The sequence below is a fragment of the Cotesia glomerata genome, linkage group LG10 (genome assembly GCF_020080835.1).
Source record: "Cotesia glomerata isolate CgM1 linkage group LG10, MPM_Cglom_v2.3, whole genome shotgun sequence".
Classification (NCBI taxonomy): Eukaryota; Metazoa; Arthropoda; class Insecta; order Hymenoptera; family Braconidae; genus Cotesia; species Cotesia glomerata.
The window spans coordinates 7376589-7393956 of NC_058167.1; the positions used below are offsets into that span (position 1 = coordinate 7376589).

The following is a 17368-nucleotide window of genomic DNA, read 5'->3' on the forward strand; positions in this document are numbered from 1 at the left end:
GCCTATTGATGATAAAAAAAATATAATTTGATGTCTTTTTATTTAACATACAATAGATGGCCAATTCAATTTTGTTATTTTAAAAAAAAATAAGTATACATTTTTTATTCATTTATTTAAGTTAAATATTCAAACCAAACACATTTTTATCTTTTAAAAAGATAAATAATATTTTTATAAATCAATCAAAATGTCATAATTTATTATAATTTTACTATATACATATTTTAATTAGAAACAGCTTAACAGTATAAACAAGATAGCCATCTTCAGTAGTTTGCTGTTCTCAGGTTTAATTTTATATATATAGTAAAATTATTTAACCTATGCTTGTAACTTTCTATATACTTATTACACTTATTACTGTGTATATACCAGTTTTGGAGTTCAGGGGTGTAAAGTATTGTTGAATTATATTAAGTTTAGTTTACTTTTACGTATTACTGTGATTAAAATAAAGTACAATTACCGGTAATAGTAATTTTTAACACATAATTATATCGGGAGTAACAGTTCAAGGAATATGTCGCGACGAAATCAATCAGAGGACTACAGAAAAGGTTCCATTTATTTCATTTATAATTACACTACATACCACATTTATTGACATATTTTTTTTTCCAAATTATTTTAATGTATTAATATTATTAAATATTTATGAATATAAGTCTCGATCAACCAAAATTCTTAATTCAAAATGAAAATTGATGAATATAAATTTATTTTCTGTTAAAGTATATTGATTAATAAGCAACAGAATGTATTTTTAATGAACAACATAATGTCAATGTGAAATATTGATAATTATATAATTAATAATAATAATAATAATAATAATAATAATAATAAATTATAAAGAAAAAGTTTAATAGGCGTGTTGCTTAAAATTTTTTCTGGTAATAAAATCAGCGTTGTTTAACTTGATCTGAACTTTGCCAGTGTTTGAAATTATCAGGGCCAAATGCCTACAGAGGAGATCGCGATGGTTCGGATGACAGCAGTGATGAGGATGACAGGAATTACAGGCGAGAACGAGAAAGATCTCCATTGAGACGGCGAGCTTCTGATGACAGACATCGAACTGATCGTGAAACCACCAGTTCCTATGGATCATCAAGGGACACCGGTATGCAGCAGAAACAAAAACTAGCCTTTGGTTTTAGCAAGAAGCCCACCAGTACTGACGCTAAAAAAGGAATTCAAATAAAACTAGGCCCTACTACGGTAAACTATCATAACTATTATTTTTTAACAATAATAATAATAATAATAATAATAATAATAATAATTATTATTATTATTATTCGTAATAAGAATCAGGTGAAAAGACCATCAATAAATTCTAACACATTTATTCTTTGTATAACTTTTCACCTGATTCTTATTACGTGTTATATCTTAAGACCTGAAGTTTTATTATAATTATTATTATTAATAAAATAATTTTTGACTTGTTGCAGAAACCAACAGCTAAATCAATAGCTCCTACAAAGACAACCGTAGCTTCTGTGTTCAATGCTGACGACGATGATGAACCAGAAGAAATGCCAGCAGAAGCAAGAATGAGGATGAGGAATATTGGACGCGAGACACCGACATCAGCTGGTCCAAATTCATTTGGCAAAACAAAGCAAGGCTTCTGTGATTCTAAAAAAATATTCGAAAAAACTCTCAAGAAAGCCATGGACGAAGCAAATAATAAATGATTATTAGATTTATTAGAGCCAACTGTCACTCACTGTAAATTCATTCATTATTAATATTATTATTATTACTATTACTAAAGTAAAATCATTGAAAGAAATTAATAATACTTCTTAGATGTATAAATTACATTAGAAAATTTCAATTTATAATTGTAATTATTATTATTTTATTAAAATATATTGCACCAAGTATTTGCTTATATTACTATAAAGAAAAAAAAATAAACAATAAAAATGAATTACACATCGACAGTTAAATACTTGATATTCACAACGACTGTTTCTATAACTTTTAATTGTATTTAATATTCACTGTTGCTCATATTTTTCTTATCATAACAATTGATGTTTTTCAATTATTACAACAATTTTAATAATCATTTAAACTTTGACTAATTTTCCTTATACAAATTCATTATTAAAAAATTTGTAATCGTAATTGCTGTAGACTTGAAATTTTTCAATAAAATAATTAAATTAATAATTAATCAATGTTTACTGGAATAAATTAATTTAAGGAAAAAAAAAACAAATTGAATAAATAATAACGCTGTTTCTAGTTTTTTTGTTTGTTTTTTATTGTTATTTGTAGATGTAATCAAAATGATTTAATTGATATTCACTTTCTGTTTTGTTGAGCACCTTGACGCATGTTATCCTGAAACAAGTTAAATAAACAATATAGTTAATAAAAAATTTTGGATATTCTTTTGGAAAGTAACAATGAGAATAAAGTTTTGACAATTACCCTGGGGAAGTTACGTTGAGGTGGTGTACGAATACGACGATCAGCTTTGGATCTGTTGCGCACAACTTTTGAATGGATTGCGCAAGATACACAGTAGTGCAATTTGGCGTAGAGTTTAGGAAGCTGATAAGATTCATAAACACTAGCATCGTTGATGTCTCGGACAGCAGCAGCTTCTACGATGTTACGAATGACGAATTTCTTAATTGCCTTGTCCTTAGGTACACATCGGGCACAATTGGTGCAACGGACTGGGTTGACATGTCCACGTCCGTGCTTAGCACGTCCTCCGTTTCGTCGTTTGCACGTCTGAAAATAATTTTAATCAGTTAGTAAATTATTCTCATAAATATTATTGATGTATTGTTAATAACGATTATCTTTTAGGTCTTCAATAATTTTTTAGACGCGACAACAAAAACCGCAAATTCGTATTTTGAGGTTAATAACACAAACTTAAAATTTTATCAATATTAATGTGATTTTCTTGATTTAAAAAAATTACAATCAAAAATTTAAACGCTTGGTTATAAAATTTTTGTTGTATATGAGTATTGTTTGATTTATTTATTTATTGATCATTAAAAAGCCACATGGTCAATACACACGTCATTTCATAACCAATTGATATTACTTATCAAAGCATAAAAAACACTTGAAAAGAATGTTATTTTATTCACTAATAATTAAATAATATATTTATATCATTTATCATTTTATAAATGATATTAAAATAATTATTTATTGATAATAAATAGAATAAAAAGCTTGTTACCATTCTGCCTTTAAGACGATTCGTCTGGGAAAGAGGGAAGCTCCACAAACTATTCCGAGCGGAAGTATACTCTAATCAAATTTTGTATATTCAAAATAAATATATTGTTATATGTTGGTAATAAAAAAAAATAATTACGCGAAAGAAAATAAATGATTTTTTTTCTATTATTTATTTATAAACAATTTTTATAACAATTAAATATTAAAAATTATTAAAAACAATTTATATCAGTGATAATTAGATTGGTAGATGTCACTGTAGTTTATTTCTGAAATGAAACCAAAAATATTTAATTCAAAAATATATTGCACAGTTGTAGTAATGTACTGTAAATAAATGTTTAAAAATTAAATGATTATTTAATTTTTTAATTATATTTTACTTTTATTTATTTAATAATCCTAATATCTAAAGTAAGCGAATTAATAAATATTATAATTCGTCTTTTTAAGCTGTTACAAGCGCTGAAGCACTAACTCAAGCATCACAAAAAAAAATGTTTAATTTTTGGTAAATTTCACTTAACAAGAAGTTAGAAAATTAATAATTGTCAACTTAAATTCAACAAAAAATTAACAAAAAAAATTTGTGCCGCTTGGGAATTCAAATTTCTTATAGCTGTTTAAGTCGCAAAAATGGATGCCTCAACTTAGTCCGAATTAATACCTTCGAAAATGTTGAATTTCTATGAAACTGCTATCTCTGTAACGACTGAAATCATAAACGGAATGTTTGTTGAACGTTATGTTTGATATAAAATATTTTTTTTAAACGTGTGATATATCGAATAGTTGATTCGGGAAAACGTGATGTATAGAGAATATTCACTGTTAAGAACGTTATATTTCTGCAATGTAAAACTAATAAAAGCGTAAATATTATTAAATGTAATGTTTCAATATCGCGAAAGATTCTAAGCGTGAGGTTTCATCAACGTAACGTTTTCAAAAAAAAAAAATCAATTGACATTATCGACTGAAAAAAAAGTTCCAGTTGATATAGTAGATTTGACATGGTAACAAAAAATAAAATCTCAAGAAGTGCAAATTATTATAAATTAAAAATAAATATTTTAATTTTTAAGTAAATCTATTGTTATAGATATTATTTAAAAAAAAAAATAATTTTTTAATTTATTTATAAAAAAATTATAATTCATATTTTTTATATAGTTTTTCTTAATTATAAGATTTAATTTTTTTTTATTAAAGCATATCTTAGATAATATGTTAATATAATTATATTAATAATGAAATTAAATTTATGTTATAATTAAATTAATAATAATAATAATAACAAAGTACATACTTATTGAAGTTTTAGTAATTTATTAATTACAAATAATATTACTTTTTTAAAACGAATACATGCAGACAATTATAAAAACATAAATTTACAGTTGTTAGTTAAAATATTATAGAATTAATATTAATATTAAAATATTAAATAATTAAGTCTAGCCAAAGGACTTCAGCACGGCAAAAGGCACATCTCAAAACTTCTTTCGCTCCATACATTTTATTGACGTTGTTTTTTTGATATCCTTGACATCCTTGACTTAACTACAAGAACTTATAGTATGAGGTGGCTATCAGGGAAAGTGCAAATTATTATAAATTAAAAATAAATATTTTAATTTTTAAGTAAATCTATTGTTATAGATATTATTTAAAAAAAAGAGAAAAATACTTTTTTAAATTTATTTATAAAAATTATGTTGATTACAATTATAGTTACGGTAATGAAATTATTCAAAAATCATTTCCATTTCTTGGAAGACGACCATCCTATAATAATGAGCAGCTGGCTGCAGAATAATGTCTGTAATAATAATATAAAAAATTAATAAATGTATAAATGCACGTCACAAAATTTTGGTTATCCTCCTACTTAAATGAACTAATATTTAAAATTTATCTGCATTGCAACGCAATTAAGTAAATAAATTAATTTTTATTCAAAGCGAAATCTAAATCAAGTTTAAACTACTCCAAAAACTTCATAATAAATATACTATCTTAGATATATCTATAGATTTACGTAAATTTAAAAAGACATAAATTCGCGTGAAAGCCTTCATAATTAGACTGAATGAAATTAGAAAAATCCATTTTATGAAAAAGAAAAATTGGGTACAGAATTATTCTTTCTTTTCTTAATAATATTTATCTTACTTCCTATTGCTAAAACATCTTCTTCTTCATCACTTCTGATATCCATGTTGTTCAGATTTTCTTGTGCCTGTATATATGTTGATTTCAGGAAGAAACTAGCACAAGCTAGAAAATTTGGTATGTCCAAAACATCTTGTTCGTACAATAACCAAGCAGTGTGAAGATCTCGATCTCGTATTAAAGTTTGACAACGAGGATCACGAATAACTGGTTGCCCACGCAACAATGATTGCAATTCGAGATATGTTACGGCTTGTAAATCTCGCAGCTTTTCTGTAAGTACATAGTTGTAAAATATAATAATAATAATAATAATAATAATAATAATAATAATAATAATAATAATAATAATAATAATAATAGCGGTGCTTGCTACGTGGCCTCCAAGCGGCGCATCGCGGGAAACGCAGACCATAACACCAGGTCTGTAGGCGAACGACGTAGCCGATGCAGTGGGCCAACTACCCACTGCATTGAAATACTGAGTTACAACAAGGCGTAATCTCAGAAGTGCTCCCCACAACCGGTCCTTTTCGGATGAGGACCATTCATCAGGTAGGAGGAGCACGCTGGACCCGATGAACGATGACGACCCTGGCGCTTTAAGGATTTTCTTTAAGTGGACGGAGGAACAACGAGTCGACCTCTTGGTGTGCTACCAACGTAGCGAGCCGGGGGTGAGCGGTTATATGGCCCGGATGCACACTCTTTGGAGTGATATGCATCCGGAGCTAGAGCATTTTACGCCTAAACACCTGCGTAATTATGCCGCTTATCTTCGGCGTAATAGAAGATCGCTTGTGCCGGATAGAAGGCAGTCTAATAGACTTTCCTTTCCGGCGCAATTACACCAAGAGCGACGCCGTTCCTCCTTGGATGACAACAATCCCTTTATAGGACGGCAAGTAAGTATATCTAAAAAGATAACTTACTCCCAACAACAGCTAGAAGCGGTAAATGAAGATCTCCGTGCAAACATCCTGGAGGATTCCACCCTGCTCACTGTGAGCCAGGTTGTGTATGGTGCAGCAGTTTCGGCTTTTCCGAGAGAGAGACATTGTCTCTCGATCGAGGCAAGGTTGAGACAGCGCATCTCACAACTTGAACTCAAAATTGACAGATCCCGGAAACAGGTCTCCCGCATTCAGTGTGTGATTGAGTTTGAAACAACTCAAAGAGCATACACGCCCCGAATTCGGCGCATTGCTGCTGAACTTCGGTGGCGTCATCACACACTGAATAAGAGTACTCTTCTTGTCATCAAGGAAGAGTCTCTCAATAAATTGCGGGCTTTAGTGACTGCCAAAAAGTCACTAGAGAAAAGGCTGAAGCGGTTGGTCGACAACTCGTTGTTTCGATCCAGCCCTTCACGCTTTCTGACACCAAAGACCGATGCGAGGCGGAATTATCCAACACCTGTGCGGGTGGAAGCTTTGTGGAATGAGTTGTATGGAGATCCACCAAACGTGAACGCCAATACTCCAGCTCTGCACGACTTTTAAAGCATTCTGTCGGGAACACCGTAGACAGAATGCTGATGAAGAGAGCCCTGCAGTCAGTGTGAATGAAGTTCGTTCAGCTCTAAATGGCAGCAAAAATTGGGCTGCCCCGGGACCAGATGGCATAAATGTCTTTTGGTGGAAGAAGTTTACTTCTACCCACCTCCATCTGGCCCGTATATTTACATCGTACATTAGAGCTGACGAACCGATTCCAGACTGGCTCGTGGAAGGGCGAACCGTACTGATACCAAAAAAGGTGACTTGTCTGACCCAAAGAATTACAGGCCTATCACCTGCTTGAATGCGGTTTATAAAATTTTTACAAAAATTTTAAACAACCGTATTTTTCATGAGATAGAACCTGTATGGCAACAGATATATGAACAGCGTGGCAGCAAAGAGGCCTGTCAGGTTGCAAAGAGAACTTGATAGTTGATCGATGTGTCACACAAGATGCGATCTACTATCAACGCAACCTGTCAATGGCCTGGATCGACTATCGCAAGGCATTTGACTCAACTTCTCATGAGTTGATTTTATATCTCCTCAAATGCCTGGGGATCAATCCTGAAATAGTGGAATGCATTCGGCGTACAATGCAGCTCTGGCGAACGCGTTTTCACATTGGAAGTGGAAACGCATTGCACATAACCGGAGTTGTAGAGTACAAACGAGGGGTCTTCCAAGGTGATTCCTTGAGCCCTCTGCTGTTTTGCATCTCACTGCTGCCTATATCTGTTGCTCTTCGTAAAACTCGTGGGTACTCTGTGGGGCCTCCGGGTGATCGAAAATACTCGATTACCCATCTGCTTTATATGGATGACCTGAAGCTGTATAGTGCTGATGAAGATCATCTACAGGCGGCCCTTAACATCGTAGCAGAGTACACGCGGGATGCCGGAATGTCTTTTGGGTTGGACAAGTGTGCGGTCGTACATCTGGCGAGGGGTAAGTGCTCTGTTACGGGTGATGATGTCGAGTTGGTAGATGGGAGCGTTTTAAGACAATTAGACGCCGGAGAGTTGTATAGATATCTAGGAATGGAAGAGCACCGCATGCATGCGGTCTCCGAAGTCCAAGCAACTCTCCGTAGCGAGTATGTTAGGAGACTCCGGAAAATTTGGTCCTCCGAACTTTCCGGCAAAAATAAAGTCTCCGCTACTAACACGCTCGCTGTCCCAGTCTTACTATACTCTTTCGGTGTCTTAAAATGGGCCCGAAAGGATCTGCGAGATCTCGACATCAGAACCCGTAAGACTATCAACATGAACCGGAGCATGCACCCCAATTCATCAGTCGCCAGATTATACCTCTCCCGGTCGATCGGAGGGAGAGGTTTGCAGAGCTTGGAGCGGCTTTACGATCGTTTAGTCCTGGGTTTAACACACGAAGTTGTCAATTTCACTGCAGATGAGGATGACTTTCTTATGCAAATCGTTCATAAACATGAGAATGCGCATAAGGGGTCGTTCTTATATAAGGCAGCAATATATGCGGCAAGAACCCTTGGTCTTGGAGAAATAAACGCTCTTATGGAACTCCGAAAGGAGGAATTCAAGAGCGCCATCAGGAACGCCGAGGAAAAACTACTTCTAGGCAAACTGATGGACAAGTCTATGCACAGCGTGTTCTTCAAACACGTGCGTGATCATGGCTTGTCCACCCAGCTGACGTTTTCCTTCTTAAAGTCAGCTGGCCTGATGTCCGAGACTGAAGGGTTCATATTTGCTTGCCAAGATGGTGTCATTAACACTCTAGAGTACCGTAGCAAGGTGCTCCAGGTGCAGCTCCCGGACACGACCTGCAGGGCGTGTAAACAACATCCGGAGACGCTTATGCACATTTTGTCAGCATGTCCTGTGCTGGCGAGAGGTGCATACATCCAGCGTCACAATGCTGCCCTGAGAGTACTGTACTACTATCTTCGTCACCGCTACGGTATTGACGTGACACCGGTGCTGCCTTATCTGCCAGGAGATATTCCCCGGGTTGTTGAGAATGACAGTTGCAAAATTTATTGGAACATGCCGTTTGCAACAACTCGGCGGATAGATCACAACAAACCTGATATTGTGCTCTTCGACAAGGCTACTCGTGACATTTATGTCATTGAGTTCTCGGCCCCGGCTGAATACAACATCTCAGCCAAAGAAGAGCACAAAAGACAGATATATCAGGATCTCCTGTTTGAAATTGGCAAACTTTACCCAGGTTACCGTGTCAAGCTCGTCGTCCTGATTGTTGGCGTCCTCGGAGGGATGAAACAGTCTTTTGTATCCTCACTTGCCAGAGTTCCAGCTTGCTCATCAAAAGCTGAATTCTTGGCGGTCAGGATGCAGAAGGCTGTCATACTAGGTTCCCTCCGACTACTTAGGAAAATGACTTTGGCCTGCTGTGATCACTAACCGCCTTGTTGTGCGGAGTGGTCCAGCAGTAATGGATGGAGCTCAGGCTGGGCCCTCGGAGAATCGGACTCCGGGGACAACCCCCCTGAGCATTTAATAACATAATAATAATAATAATAATAATAATAATAATAATAATAATAATAATTACCGGTGAATGACCAAATGTTTGGACGATAAATTCTTGAATCAAGTAAAATTTTTTAAAATCAAGAAAAATTTCTTAGACTAAGAATTTTTCGTTTTGATTCAATACAAAAAAATTAATTATTTGATTCAATAAAATTAATTATAAGAAGACTATAATAATAATAATAATAATAATAATAATAATAATAATAATACATTTTAATATTTTGTGATAATAGTTGCTGAAGAAGACAACGCTTTTGAAGCACCCAATGAAGCTAATGTGGTGTCGTTAGGGACATCAATGAAAGAATCGGTAAGATGATAGATTAAAATATATACTAAGTAAAATTTAAAATAAACTAATATCATTTAAAATGATATCATTTATCTTGAGATTATAGTTAAAGTATTTAGCTAATCTAAAATTTGGGTTCGGAGCATCTCTACATAATATTTTTCTACATTTAAAAATCCCTCAGAAGAAAATCTTTACATGAAACAAGTCTCATTGAAAATCCCTTAGCTAAAAATGTTTTAAAAAAACAATTTATTACATACAAATTTCTAATTAAAAATAATTTTCTACAATTTCAGGTTCTGATGTATGTTGTGTGTGTAGAGACGAGGATTCTCCAGTGGACATAATCTACAACCCTTGCAGACATTGTCTGTTTTGTCAAGGATGTCAAAAAAACTACGTCAATAAAGTGTATGGAGCGAAAGAAATTTTTAGCCGTGCTGAAGTCCTTTGGCTAGACTTAATTATTTAATATTTTAATATTAATATTAATTCTATAATTTTAATTCTATAATATTTTAACTAACAACTGGAAATTTAAGTTTTTATAATTGTTTGTTGTCATGTATTCGTTTTAAAAAAGTAATATTATTTGTAATTAATAAATTACTAAAACTTCAATAAGTATGTACTTTGTTATTATTATTATTATTAATTTAATTATAACATAAATTTAATTTCATTATTAATATAATTATATTAACATTATCTAAGATATGCTTTAATGAAAAAAAATTAAATCTTATAATTAAGAAAATCTATATATTAAACTATATAAAAAATATGCATTATAATTTTTTTATAAATAAATTAAAAAATTATTTTTTTTTTAAATAATATCTATAACAATAGATTTACTTAAAAATTAAAAAATTTATTTTTAATTTTTATAATAATTTGCACTTCTTGAGATTTTATTTTTTGTTACCATGTCAAGTCTACTAAATCAACTGGAACTTTTTTTTCAGTCGATAATGTCAATTGATTTTTTTTTTTGAAAACGTTACGTTGATGAAACCTCACGCTTACAATCTTTCCCGATATTGAAACATTACATTTAATAATATTTACGCTTTTATTAGTTTTACATTGCAGAAATATAACGTTCTTAACAGTGAATATTCTCTATACATCACGTTTTCCCGAATCAACTATTCGATATATCACACGTTTAAAAAAAATATTTTATATCAAACATAACGTTCAACAAACATTCTGTTTATGATTTCAGTCGTTACAGAGATAGCAGTTTCAAAGAAATTCAACGTTTTCGAAGGTATTAATTCGGACTAAGTTGAGGCATCCGCAGAAATCTCCGTGTGTATTAGTCTAGAGGTACGCGACAGTTGCTCGTAGCATCGTTCAGAATTTCAGGATGCATATATATATACAGTAGCGCTCAAAAGTATTTTGACAAATATATTTAATGGTTTAATTAAAAATAAATATGAAACACAACAATCATTTATTTATTTTTTTAACACCTTTTGAATAAAGTACAGAATAGTGTCAAAGAGGTTCTTATTCGTAATAAAAGAAAGTTTAATTTTTAAAATATTAGGAAAATGGTGGCTCAAAAGTATTTTGACATTTTTGAAAAAAAACTAATTTAACGCATAATTATAATTTACAGCAATAAATATATTAGTATTTAGTAGCATATCCCTTGGCCTTTATGACAGCCTTGCATCGCTCCGGCATTGAGTCGATTAATTTTTGTAATCGACTTATTGGAATTTGATCCCACTCATTTTTTAGAGTTTCAAACAAAGCGTTTTTTTTGAATAATTTTGGGTTTTTACACTACGTTTCAATTCTTCCCAGAGATTTTCTATCGGATTCAAGTCGGGACTTTGACTTGGCCACTCAAGAACTTTAACTTTTTCACGATTTAATAAGTCACTAATATGCTTTGATCTGTGTTTGGGATCATTGTCTTGTTGAAAATACCACTTAGCTGGCATGTGATGTTTAGCATATGGTAACATCTGAGACTTTAATATATTTGCATACATGAACCGATCCATTTTTCCTTCTATTCGAACTAATGGTCCAACTCCAGACCGTGAAAAATATCCCCAAACCATCACACTACCACCTCTATGTTTAACTGTGGGTATTTGATACTGATAATCGTATTTTTTGTTTACTGGACGCCGAATGTACTTGATACCATCAGATGACATTAAATTAAATTTACTTTCGTCACTCCATAAAACTTTAGACCACTCTAAACTTGACCATGATATATGCCGTTTCGCGAACTCAAGACGAGACTTCCTATTTTTTTTCGATATTAAATGTTTTTTAGCCGGTCTTCGGCCATATAACCCTAGGACCTTTAAGCGTCGTTTAACAGTAGAAACATGAATATCTACGTTATATTTTTCTTTTAATTCATTTTTTATCATTATAGCGGACATCCGTATATCATTTGCTGATAACTTTTTTATAATATGATCGATGTAAGAAGAAGTTTTTCTTGGGCGGCCTGTTCGAGGCTTACTTTCGACAGTTTTTCTTTTGTTGTAGACTTTATTCCATAAGCTAACTAACTGTCGAGACACTTTAAACAAACGAGCAACTTCTGTTTGTTTCAATCCTTGTTTTAATGCATTAATAACGGCTTTTTTAAAATCACTAGAATATTCCTTGCACTTAGGCATATTGAAGTAACCACAACAAGTAAATATATGTAATAATAAAAACTAAGGAACAAGTAATCTGCGAGAGTTTTTCAAGTCAAATGCGTGTCAAAATACTTTTGAGCTCACGGTAAGTCAAGTACGTTCGGTGGCGCGGTGTGTAAACAAACAAGTTGTAATTTGATACGCTTAAATAGTCGCAATTACACTACTCTACATTATACTCAATACATTTTCCGATAGGCTTTTATTTTAAAAAAATATTAAAAAATTTTATGTTGTCAAAATACTTTTGAGCGCTACTGTATATGTACATATATGTATATCTATGTATATATGAAAAATATATCAAAAATGCATGTGGGTACTCAAATAAAAGGTCTTGATGAGTGTAACATCGGAATGAGCTTATATCGTTAAAAACATCATTAGTTAACAAAATATATTATCATTCATTAATTATTAACATTTTCATAAATATAAGTCCATTATGATTTTATACTCATCGAGACCTTTCATTTGAGTACTCACATGAATTTTTTCATATATCTTATATATATGATATTTATAAAATATATGAAAAGGGCATATGGGTGATCAAGGTCAACAACAATTTATAAATAAAAAATCTATTAAATAAATATTTTCTCGTGGACTGAATTGTGAATCTAAACCATTCTGGAATCCACCGGAAGACACACAAAAAATTTCATTAAAATCGGTGTAGTCGTTTAGGAGGAGTTCAGTGACAAACACACGCACAGAAGAAATATATATATAAAGATTAATTTTGAGATTTTTTTCGTAGAACGAAAATTCATCCTTATTTTATTTATTTTAAAAACTTCGAACGCGGATGTTTTTCGGAGTGAAATTCGAAATCACTCCGAAATCACTCTGAAATCACTCCGCAAATAAAAACTCCGCAAATAAAAGCAATTGCAAAAATGGCGTTGTTTTTTAAGGTAAAAAGATAATTAGTTTTTGGAATCGATTAATACTCTTGGTCAAAGGTTTTTTATTTTTTGCCGAATTCTTTAATCTTTCTAGCTGATAAGATTTCGGAATCGCTCGGGACAATCACTTCAAATAGTCCAGGAGGAATCGGCGCATGAGTACCGAAAACTATTCCACCTCAATTTTTTTATGCGATTCTCTTCAAATTACCCTACTGATGATATAAATGCATGTTGCCAAGGGGCAACCCCGTGCCATATTGTTTAAAACGAAATTGTTTAAACAATTATAAGGAATTGTTATTTTTCAACCGGACACATTTTTTTTGTACTCTTTATTAAAATACAATTAAAAAAGGTCCTAGGGCTTTTCACGATAAAGTTAATATTTTTAGAGATATGAATTTTTAAAGGTTCGAAAAATCTTAAAGTTGGGTACTTTTGACCTATGAAAAATATATTTAAAAAAAAAATAAAATATAAATAATATTGTTTTTTTTATTCTTCATACAATAGTTAACAATATTCTTAATTGCGATTTCTAAAAATTTAATTATTTATACCTGTTTTTAATTGTTAATTTCGCGCGCTCACAAGTGTGCGTTGCTTACCTTTAAGTATCGCTGTCTCTCTCTGACTCATACGCTGCGTCGGTCTCTCTGTGTCCTGAATCATCATTTTTCATTTATCTTTTAAACTATTAACTTAATCAGAATTTTTAACAAGAGCAATGTTATCCATAATTCAATTATCTCCAATTCGTTCTCAACAAATTTTTTTCTAATATCAATTTTTCAAAAGTTATTTAAGGTTGAAGCCGAACATATAATTAAAATTACTTTTGTGTCATTTAACAGAAAGTACTTACATTAAATAACTTCTTAAAGCAAAGGTTATACATGTAGAAGTACTAAATAATGAAACAAGATTTTAAAAACAAGTATTTATTTATTATCAATGTCATTTTTATATATTATATTCTTACAATCTTCTGAATCATAACCACATAAAAGTATGCAACTAATATTATTCTTTCTACAATAACATGCTTAAGAAGTTATTTAATGTAAGTACTTTCTGTTAAATGACACAAAAGTAATTTTAATTATATGTTCGGCTTCAACCTTAAATAACTTTTGAAAAATTGATATTAGAAAAAAATTTGTTGAGAACGAATTGGAGATAATTGAATTATGGATAACATTGCTCTTCTTAAAAATTCTGATTAAGTTAATAGTTTAAAAGATAAATGAAAAATGATGATTCAGGACACAGAGAGACCGACGCAGCGTATGAGTCAGAGAGAGACAGCGATACTTATAGGTAAGCAACGTACACTTGTGAGCGCGCGAAATTAACAATTAAAAACAGGTATAAATAATTAAATTTTTAGAAATCGCAACTAAGAATATTGTTAACTATTGTATGAAGAATAAAAAAAACAATATTATTTATATTTTATTTTTTTTTAATATATTTTTCATGGGTCCAAAGTACCCAACTTTAAGATTTTTCGAACCTTTAAAAATTCATATTTCTAAAAATATTAACTTTATCGTGAAAAGCCATAGGACCTTTTTTAATTGTATTTTAATAAAGAGTACAAAAAAAATGTGTCCGGTTGAAAAATAACAATTCCTTGCAATTGTTTAAACAATTTCGGTTTAAACAATATGGCACGGGGTTGCCCCTTGGCAACATGCATTTATATCATCAGTAGGGTAATTTGAAGAGAATCGCATAAAAAAATTGAGGTGGAATAGTTTTCGGTACTCATGCGCCGATTCCTCCTGGACTAAAACAAATTTTCATGAAAAGTTGACATTTAAAAATTAAAAATAAATAAATAAATAATAATAATAATAACTACCTCAGAAAAGGGTTTTTTTTTTTTAATTTGAATTTTGAAAAAAAAAATTATTCTTTTCTAAATTCAGCTTAGTTCACACATTTTCAACGCAAAAAGTTTTAAAATATATAAGAATCGCAGGTAATTGTTTAGTTTCACGTTTTTAAAAGTAAACTACAGTTGTCGCAATTGAAATGTTAACTTAAATTTTGCTTTGATAGAAAATCGTCAATAAAATTCATCCACTTGGTCTATCAATTTTTGGTGATTTATTTCGTATTCTATGAAAAATAAACAAATAAAAAAAATTTTTTTCGAAAATATTAATTTTTTCTTATTTTTTCAAAGTTTTTTTTTTAATCCAACAATTGACGTTTTTCATATTTTTTTTTATTCTACAATTGAAATTTATCACAATTGTTTTTAATCCAAAAATTAAAATTTTTCAAAAAATTAAAAAAAATTTTTCTAATTTAGATTTATTCTAAAAAAAAAAAAATATCTATTAAGTAGAAAATAATCTAAACATGTTGATTTTACACCTCGTGAAAATAAACAATTACCGAATCTTACAATTGAAAATAGAAGTATAAGATAAATAATTGAGAATGGGAAACTAAATTTCAATTTTGAATGTCTGTAGATATAATTATTATTATTTACTTAAATTCTTCGTAAAGTTCCTTTTCAGATTCCACTTAGAACTTAGTCATTTGAAGACGTGTCATTTAAAAAGTTTATGAGACTACTGAGATTCAACTTTTTTCAGTCGGTCGTGTAGCGATGCGGGTAGCGCGTAAGTCTGGCGAGCGATAGGTTCCGAGTTCGGTTCTCGGTTAGGACAAAGCGATTTATATTTATTTCTTTATTTACGGAGTGTATTAGACTAATTTAGCATAAGTAATCCTCACCTCCTACCTCCCTTCCTTCTTAGTTGTACAAACTGGACAGTAAATAATCCCTGTTTATAAAAAAATACTCTCCCAAATTAGGGAAATCATTAATTTTTGTTTTTTTGTTAAAAAATTAATTTATATATTTTTTTGTGTTCATAAACGATTTTAATAGTAGTAATTGTAATAATTGTTAATTACAAATTTTTATGTTAATAACAATTATTATTAATTACTACTACTTATTTTTTATAACAATAATAATTATTATTCACAATAAAAAAATCACGGTTAAAACAGAACTCGAATTTCGACTCGGGACCCACAATGGAACCATTGCAAATTCACAATGGAACCATTGTGGAGCCACAGTAGGAACACCGCTAAACCACTATCGAACCACAGTCAAACCACAATAGATTCACAAGAAAGCCTTTGCTTAACCACGATGGAACCATGATGGCAAAACGTCACAAAATTCACAGTGGATCTACTGTCGTTCCACAGTACATCCTGTGTAGCTCCTCTGTGGACCCTTCATGTACCCACCATGGATCCTTAGTGATTTCAAGACCGCGAGGTTAAGTTTTGTAATACTGTGTATGAATCGAGTCCGTATTACAAACACATTTTACCGAAAATTCAGAAAATTGAAGCAAACAGTATAACTGTTGACCCCAATTTAGATAATAATCCTTATTACTCGCCACTACTTGCCAAGTATTTCATGGGCAGATTAGTGCCGTTTATTCCATTTTGGACAATTTTGCTACACCCTGAAAAAAAACATGCTAACAATGGGCATCCGCTTTTAAAACACTTGATTTGCCCCGGTCTGTTGTTATCATGAAAAAAGTTTAAAAAACAAATAAAATTGATGAACCAGATAATAATCAATCATCTGAAGCGTGGAATCGGAATCAGTTAAAAAGAAAAGCACCAATTCCTCAATCAGGGTCAAAGATCAGAAAAACTGCTGATCAAATAAAAGAAGAATTGGTTTTTTATAATAACAAAATAATTCAAAATGAAAATTATTATTACTCGTCAAATTCTGAAAGACAATACTTTGTTGCTTTCATGAAAAATATCAATGATGAAACGAAGTTCATTTATTTGTATGGTGATGATTACAGTACACTATAGGGGAAGAATTGGTTGTAAAATTTCATAATTGACTATTGCGCTAATTTTACTATATTAGAATTGAGTAACTATGAAGACATTGCGTACGTATTATGTGAAATAAGCTCTATTATTTTATTATCAGCGAATTTTACAA

The 17368-nt window shown here is 31.2% G+C and overlaps 2 protein-coding genes and 1 long non-coding RNA gene across 3 annotated transcripts; 1 reads left to right on the top strand and 2 right to left on the bottom strand.

Moving 5' to 3' along the window:
• Nucleotides 1-288: 288 nt before the first annotated feature.
• LOC123273479 (PEST proteolytic signal-containing nuclear protein-like) lies at nt 289-1723 on the top strand. Its single transcript, XM_044740903.1, has 3 exons — nt 289-560; nt 956-1224; nt 1461-1723. The coding sequence occupies exons 1-3, from the start codon at nt 524-526 to the stop codon at nt 1704-1706; spliced, it is 552 nt and encodes a 183-aa protein (XP_044596838.1). The 5' UTR covers nt 289-523; the 3' UTR covers nt 1707-1723.
• A 523-nt stretch (nt 1724-2246) lies between these two features.
• Nucleotides 2247-3364, bottom strand: LOC123273480 (40S ribosomal protein S26). The gene is made up of 3 exons (XM_044740904.1): nt 3230-3364; nt 2455-2763; nt 2247-2364 (listed from the first exon to the last, which is right to left on the bottom strand). The coding sequence occupies exons 1-3, from the start codon at nt 3230-3232 to the stop codon at nt 2326-2328; spliced, it is 351 nt and encodes a 116-aa protein (XP_044596839.1). The 5' UTR covers nt 3233-3364; the 3' UTR covers nt 2247-2325.
• A 1386-nt stretch (nt 3365-4750) lies between these two features.
• LOC123273464 lies at nt 4751-9547 on the bottom strand. The gene is made up of 4 exons (XR_006511312.1): nt 9465-9547; nt 5407-5679; nt 4970-5053; nt 4751-4820 (listed from the first exon to the last, which is right to left on the bottom strand). It is a non-coding gene; the product is annotated as an uncharacterized LOC123273464 (long non-coding RNA).
• Nucleotides 9548-17368: the final 7821 nt, after the last annotated feature.